The sequence below is a fragment of the Chenopodium album genome, chromosome 11 (genome assembly GCF_948465745.1).
Source record: "Chenopodium album chromosome 11, dcCheAlbu1.1, whole genome shotgun sequence".
Lineage (NCBI taxonomy): Eukaryota > Viridiplantae > Streptophyta > Magnoliopsida > Caryophyllales > Amaranthaceae > Chenopodium > Chenopodium album.
Window position 1 is genome coordinate 47,902,139 of NC_137844.1, and position 8,150 is coordinate 47,910,288.

Here is an 8,150-nt window from a genome sequence, read left to right on the forward strand (position 1 = left end):
TAGAAATCTGCAATTTCAAGCAGATTTTCTTCAACTAATTCTGATTTCTAATATAATTCTAGAGAGAAGCTAAGTTTAGAGAGAAAAATATAAAGAGAGGAATTTTGGGGAAAGATTTTTTATTATTGAATGAAATGAAGTATTAAAGCTCTAGGACTATTTATAGCTAAGTATACAAAATTAATCCAACAATAATATAAGCTATATTACAGCAGAAAAAGTTTCTAGAGCTATCTGGGAGCTTCCAGAATGCTTGATAGAAGCAATGCAGAAATGTCCCAAGCTATTTGTTCCATGTCTTCTTGACTGTGGGTTGAGCTGAAAGAAGCAGCAGCAGTGTGAGCATGGGTATCACCAATATTTTTAAAAGCTTTTTAAAATTGTAATTGTCATTGTCAAACTAAAATTGAGTTTTTTTAAAAAATAACCCAAGGGCATTTGGTGAAGAATTTGTAAAACTATTATGTGCCATGATCAGGATGATATGTGCCTTGCTCACTCATTTCCTCTGAACCTTGAGGATGCTATACTAAGCAAGTGCATTAATAGTTCGACAAATATAAACCACGGTAATATAGGTTGTTTCAAGGGTGGGGGGAAGTAGGGGTGGTTTTTTGGGATGGGGGGAAGAGGGGTGTCGTTTTGGGAGAGGGGATGGGGGGGTTTTCTAGTTGTTTGGAGATGAGGAGGGGGTCGATAGTTCGGGGATGAGGAGGGGGTGGGGCGATGAGGGTGGAAGCCACCAACGTAGGTGGCTGGCGGTGGTTTTTTTTTCTTAGTTTTAACTTTATTATTTTTTTAACTAGTATTTTTTTGGACTAATCACGTGTTAACACACACACACACACACACACACACACTAAAAAAACCTTATAAATTTAGAAAATCATAAAAATATAAACACTAATTACGACACTAATTTACGCGTTTTTTTTTGTCATAAATTCCTAATATTATACAATTTTTAAGAGTGTATTTAATACTTATATATGCTTATATATAGCTCTTATGCTTATAATTCTAATTATATATATGTGAAGCATGCATGGTTTCACTAAACGTGCATTTTTATTTTTTCATTAAATGTGCAAAATTGATTATCGAACTAACAATTTTTTTTTTTTTTTTTGAAATTTCTGAAAAATAAAAAAATGTGCACATTATCTTTAAAATTTATACACATCGAATTTGGGTCAAAATTTTTTTTGCACATTCAGTACAAATTCATGCACATTAAATCTTTATCATTCTATTCATCTTAAGGAACTTCTCATTAAACCCTTTCATCATTTTACTGGTTTTTTGTGATTGAAGAAAGAAAACATACTTTAAAATTAGGATTATTATAGAATAATTGAAATTTGAGATTATTTTAAGCAATTGGACAAAGTTGAGATTATTAAAATGAATTTTTGCAATAGCCAAATTTTTGCTGTATGCACATTCAGTACAAATTTACGAACAAAAAATCGTTCTCATCCTATTCATTTGAAGGAACTTCTCATTAAACCCTCTCATCATTTTACCGGTTTTTGAGATTGAAAAAAGAAAACACGCTATAAAATTAGGATTATTAGAGAATAATTGAAATTTGGGATTATTCAAAGCAATTGGACAAAGTTGAGATTATTAAAATAAATTTTTGCAATAGCCATATTAAAGCAAGGAAGTGAGTAGCAGTTAACTTGTTCCTGAAGTGTGCTATGAGTAACTTACTTCCGCATTTGAACTGAAGCTGGTTTTTTAAGGCTTGGTCCTTTGTGTTGTCGACACCCGGGACTATATCCATAACAATAAAATAAAATAAAATAAAAGTAATAATAAAAAAACAATAAAAAAAAAAGAGGGCAGTATATAGGCATTAGGCAGTATATAGTATATATATACATCACATTCAAATTTCAGAGAATCCAAAAAACAAAATAGAGAAATTTCGCGGAAAACGCTTTTTGTAATTCCGTAGCAGTATATATCAATGTACATACATAACAGTTCTTAATTACTCGACCAACATTAATTATCATCCAATTCTAATCTTTGTTGTTGTTGTTTTTGTTGTTGTTTTGGTTCCTAGAAACGACCGAGTAAATTCCTCATTTACTGTTATTCTTACTCTCGTATTCGACTACGTACGACAACAAAGAGAAAAATATGGACTCCTCGTCACGTACACGAGATGCAGTGTGGGCAGGTTTGGAGAATGGAGGATCCAAGGGGACTACGGCGACTAAGGAAGTCGTCCGCCCGGGGCGAACGGCACATAACATGTCCTCGTCTTCTCTCAGGAGAAAATCTGAACTTCAACTCATTAATAAGGTTCAATGTGGGTTGCTGAAAAATATACTAACTAATTTACAGGAAGTGTTTTTGGGTACTAAGCTTGCTGTTCTTTTTCCTGCTATTCCTTTGGCTATTGCTGCTCATCAATATAACTTTGGAAGGGTAAGAACCAATCAACAACATGTTTTCCATTTTTATTTTTACAATTTATTTTCATAAAATATAAAGGGAAAAAAAAAATTATGCATGTTAATTGCCATTTCTCAATATGCATGCACATTTAATTCAAGTGTTGGGAGTGTTGAATTTATTATACTTACTCCTTCCCGAATTGTTTACCCTATAGGCTATAGCCTATTTTACTTTATTATGTTTTGATTCGTTGAGTTGAATTGATAGAAAATAAAAAAGGGGACTTAATATATTTTTACAAGTATTGATTGAGTTTGTTTCATTGTGAGTCGATCCACCAACCTATAATGCATAAAATTTCAAAACAAACTTTTATAAAATGTCCAAAATTTATATTATAATTTAATTGTTAATATATTATAAAAGGTAAACAAAATGTCTAATAACTTATATCTGTCTTACCACGATTCAGACTCGTACAATATTTTTACTTTTGCTATAGATAAAATGTATACGAACAAAAAAATGAAAGGTAAAAAAAATGATACTTCGTATACCTTCTCAACAATATCAAATTTACAATACCAATATCAATTGTTGAAAGAGTATCATATCAATGCAAATAATACAACTACACTAGAAGTTTTATGGGGGAGATTGTGGTTGATTTTACTTTGTTTTATGCAACAGCCCATCACGAGATTATGTATGTCAGAGGATTTTAGTTGTAACGGACCACTTCCTTATTCAATTACATTATCTGAGAAGCAATGGCCAAGTGTAACAATAATAACCTACTAAGGTGCATATAAAGATAGTGAGCAAAAAGTGGTGTCACCAATAATATATGCTAATTAGGAAATAAACCTAACTATGATATATAACTAGTTCAGTCGATAAAATATTATTCCATGAGTATCTGTCGATAAAAAAATATTTGAAATTTGGCTATAAAGCTTTTACGATATCTTTATGATATTAAATTGCAAACAGTTACATTAATTACTCATAATATGCACAATATTATACACGATTATATAATTGATTATTTAAAAAATCATTTGAATTTAAACCTGCCTAGTTTCATATGGATTAATTTGTCTTACTTGTAACATTTGTGGGCAGGAATGGGTGTTTGCTTTGAGTTTACTTGCACTCACACCACTTGCGGAGCGTGTGAGCTTTATAACTGAGTAAGCTCTTCTTATTCTTCTTCTTCTTCCTTATTTTATTAATTAATCTATACTATATACTGTATTAAAAGACATTTCTAAATTTGTGTATGTATCACGTGTATCCTTTATCACACAACTACTACGCCACATCATCATTCGACGACCTTTAACATCATGCCACATCATCATTCAATGATCAAAATTAAAAATGCATACAAAGAGATTTGAATCCAAAACTTCATTGAATGAAAACAACTAACATCAAGATTTTTAAAGGAGCTATACCCAGTTAATTCCCCAGATAAACAAAAATTTGTTTATCTGGGGGTATAAATGTCTTTTCAAATACCAGTGGAGGGGTACATGTGTCTTTTCATGTACTAGTTGAGGAATACATGTGTAATTTCCTTACTAAACAGTAAAAGAAAGTGCAAACAGTAATTGGATAGCTCACCAAAAGTACTAAATAAATACCACGTTTTTTCAATGTATTTACATAAATGCCACCAGATTAACAAAAATTCGTTTATGTGGCAGATAAACTTGTATTTGCCCCTTTTAAAGCTTTTAATATAAAAATGAATTATTCAAAGTCTCACTTGAAGCGAAACCCGCGTCACACACTAGTTTATTGATAATAAAGTTGCATTATTTTATTTATTAATTTACTTATTTTATACATCGCATTTAAAATTAGTTAATTATATCCTAGTCTACAAAGAAAGACATTTTTATATATTGATTGAACTTAAACATCTTTCTAGCCTTTATAATTTCATATTTTATTAATTACTTTTTGTTGTCAAAATTAGTTAATTATCTTCTTTTAATTAATGATTCAATAATTATTTTAACATAACTTTGATTCCTTATTCTTACTATATGTCTATTTGGCTATAAATTTGCAGACAAATTGCTTGTTACACTGGTCCAACAGGTATTACAATTATATTTTACTCATCACTTTATTATAATAAATTCAATTCTATTAAATTTAATAGTTAGCATACATTACTCATTAGAATTATTTTTTCAATTACAAAGAATGACAAAAAATGTATTTGAATTTTGCAGTTGGAGGGCTTTTGAATGCAACATGTGGAAATGCTACAGAGTTAATAATAGCAATTCTTGCCCTAAGTCAGAATAAAGTAGCCTTGGTGAAGTACTCACTTCTTGGTTCCATTCTTTCCAACCTTCTCTTGGTTCTTGGTACTTCCCTCTTTTGTGGTGGCCTTGCCAATCTCAACAAGGAGCAAAAGTATGATAGGGTAAATATTAATTAACCCGCTTGTATATATGATGCCTTATTGTGTCTCTTCTGAGAAATCTAATAAAATTGAAATGATACAGTGTTATATGACTATTAAAGATAACATTATATTATTGTTGATATGAGTCAAGTTAAACCTAATTCCGTCAATGTTATTTTGATTTGGTGTGCAGAGGGGTTCTATTGATGAAAGTACTTAACCAAGTAAATAAATTTAAACTATACGAAAAGCCGTGAACAATATGAAATATATATATATAATTATTATATAACACTTACAAAAACGGAGGGAGACAAAGAATTTGAAAGCCAGAAAGATTGAAGAAAATCGATTATTGATAGATCAAGTACTAATTAAAAAGCCACACCTTAGGTTTTTATACATTTTTTTGTATATAAATTTGTTTAACAACCAACAAGAGTTGACTCAAGTGGTAAGCAGTTTGACCTTCCTTAAGGGAAGTCTCGAGTTTGAATCTCATGAATGCAGAAAACTCTAAACTCAAAAAGAATTTGTTTAACATGTTTTGTTTTAATCATTCAACAGAAACAAGCAGATGTAAACTGCTTCCTTTTATTGCTGGGATTATTATGCCACATTTTGCCATTGCTCTTCAATTATGGTGTTAAATCTGTTCAAGATGTATCCTACTCAACACTAATCCTATCAAGAGTAAGCAGTATAGTAATGCTGGTGGCTTACTTTGCTTACCTTGTCTTCCAATTATGGACTCACAGACAATTCTTTGAGGCTCAAGAGGTGATTACACGATCATTATTCATGCTGGAATCACCAATATTTAATTTGATTTTAATTAAGGACTTAATTGGTATGATAATGATTACTAACTAATTGAGCATGTTTTGAAACTATTATTAGGATTCTGATGATGATGCAGAAACTTCTGAAGAAGTTCCTGTTATTGGGTTTTGGAGTGGATTTGCTTGGTTGGTTGGAATGACTGCTGTTATTGCATTGCTATCTGAGTACGTTGTTGCTACTATTGAGGTAATTCATCAATGTATTACATTTTTCATTGTTTAATTCAAAATTACAAACATATTGTATATATTTTTAATAGTAGCCATTTTTTAAAAAAAATGATCAAAGTTACGTGTTGACGAGTGTAAATAGTATAAGTAGTACTTTGAACTATACACTGTTTATTGTGATGAAATGGAAGTAGTATGTCCATTTCTATTTAATTCATTCCAAATTAATTAATCCATTAAGATAAAATTTGAAAATAAAATTTTAAATGTTGTTATGTTATGGTATGTGACATTTTGGATGCATGCTGACAGACTGCTTCAGTGTCATGGGGCGTATCAGTGAGCTTCATCAGCATAATTTTGCTACCAATTGTAGGCAATGCAGCTGAACATGCTGGAGCTGTCATTTTTGCTTTTAAGAACAAGTTGGTATGTTTAATTTTCCTATGATTATATATATGATTACATATTAATATAATTATCGTTTAATACATATTATATTTCCAACTTTTTTCTTGTATTTGCCTGGAAATACATGACAAAATCACGCTTCATGTTTAATTTTAAATCCACTAAACCTACTGTATTCAAATTGAACAGGATATTTCCTTGGGTGTTGCTCTAGGATCAGCTACTCAAATTTCCATGTTTTTGGTAAGTACAAACACTTCTTAAATAATGTACCATCATTAATTTTGATGTATAGAGCTATAAAATTTCATAACCGTGTTATTACCATACTTATTCCTCCGTCCCTAAATAATGTATTGTACACTTTAGGTTATACCATATGACTATGAACTGTCGTATTACCCCTAATGAACATCGATTATTATGTTCTCGCAGGTTCCATTGTGTGTTGTAGTTGCTTGGATAATGGGTATCGAGATGGATCTTAATTTCAACACAATCGAAACGGGTTGTCTAGCTCTTTCCATAATTGTCACTGCTTTCACTTTACAGGTAAAATAATTCATTCCACTGAATTAAATTAGCATGAATAAAGTTCCTGTTAGCTAATTAATTTAACAATAACAATTTATAATGTGCAAATTCTATGATTTGCGTAGGATGGAACTTCTCACTACATGAAAGGATTAGTTCTGCTGCTTTGCTACGTTGTTATGGGGGCTTGTTTTATTGTCCTTCGAACTCCTTCAAGTAAGAGTTTATACCTTTATCGATAATTTATACTAATGAACTCGTAATTTGAATACTCCCTCTATTTCATATTATTACTTTCTGTAATCTCTTTTTCTAAAATAGGACTTTAAATACACCATTCAAGGGTATAATGTATATTAAACATGATTTCTACAAATAATTGTTTAGTGTGTAATGTGCAAACATGTTTGCTTACAGGCCAACCAAATATCATGAACGTGGCAAATGCATCTACCAACAACCAAATTTTCTAGAGGTAAAAGTAGTTATGTATTATTTCTCTTTGAAAAAATGTGTTATTTTATTGAGGAATATATTATATAAGTTTGTATAATTTATCCAATTATCCACACACCCATAAAAGCAACAATTGATATAGAAATTCAACATATTTGACATAAGATACACAACACTTTTTTTTTTTTAATTATTACACAAAGATACAAATTATTATAACACTGTGTATGTCATTTTTTATTTTATTTTTACATTAGCTTATATCACATACCAATTACATCGATTGCATATAAATGAAAAGTTGACGTAATATTTTAACAATTTAATATTAATACGATTAAAGGTTAAGAGTTCAAACATTGGCCTTGATTTAAGAAAATATTATCTCTATATTTATCACTGTAAATTTGTAGAGAGATTGATGAGATTACGTTATACAGGGTTTTTTTTCCAAGCGGGCACCATGGAAAAAAGGTATCAATGTTGATGAACCAAGCTAAGGATCGGAAAAGGAATTTGTTGATTGTTTCATCTAAACTTACGGATCGATTATGGAGTTCATCAAAGTTCACCTACATTATTTTGTGCCAAATAAAAAGGATGAGAATTTTTTTAAAAAAAAAAAAAGCAAAAAAAATAAAAAATGTACTCTCTGATCAGCAAACATAAAAAATTATTGGAAAGTTGCTACAAATGCAGCCAAAGGAAGGCTGATGGAGATACGCATATAATCGTATATATATGCATTTCAAGAATTTATTTTATAGTCTCCATATTACACAAAAAATTTCATTTTTTTGGGTAAGGAGAGATTTTTAATGGAAGAAAGCTTGTAATTTTTTTTTTTTTTTTTCTTGAGTTTGGTTTTATTGGAAAGTAATAAACGACACTGTAAT

The 8,150-nt window shown here is 30.3% G+C and overlaps 1 protein-coding gene across 1 annotated transcript; it reads left to right on the plus strand.

The window, feature by feature from the left end:
* The first annotated feature begins 2,098 nt into the window (after positions 1–2,098).
* LOC145567649 (vacuolar cation/proton exchanger 3-like) lies at positions 2,099–8,150 on the plus strand. The gene is made up of 12 exons (XM_081626991.1): positions 2,099–2,442; positions 3,538–3,605; positions 4,496–4,524; positions 4,662–4,858; positions 5,408–5,620; positions 5,741–5,869; positions 6,166–6,282; positions 6,454–6,507; positions 6,700–6,816; positions 6,924–7,014; positions 7,216–7,273; positions 7,695–8,150. The coding sequence occupies exons 1-11, from the start codon at positions 2,152–2,154 to the stop codon at positions 7,269–7,271; spliced, it is 1,362 nt and encodes a 453-aa protein (XP_081483117.1). The 5' UTR covers positions 2,099–2,151; the 3' UTR covers positions 7,272–7,273; positions 7,695–8,150.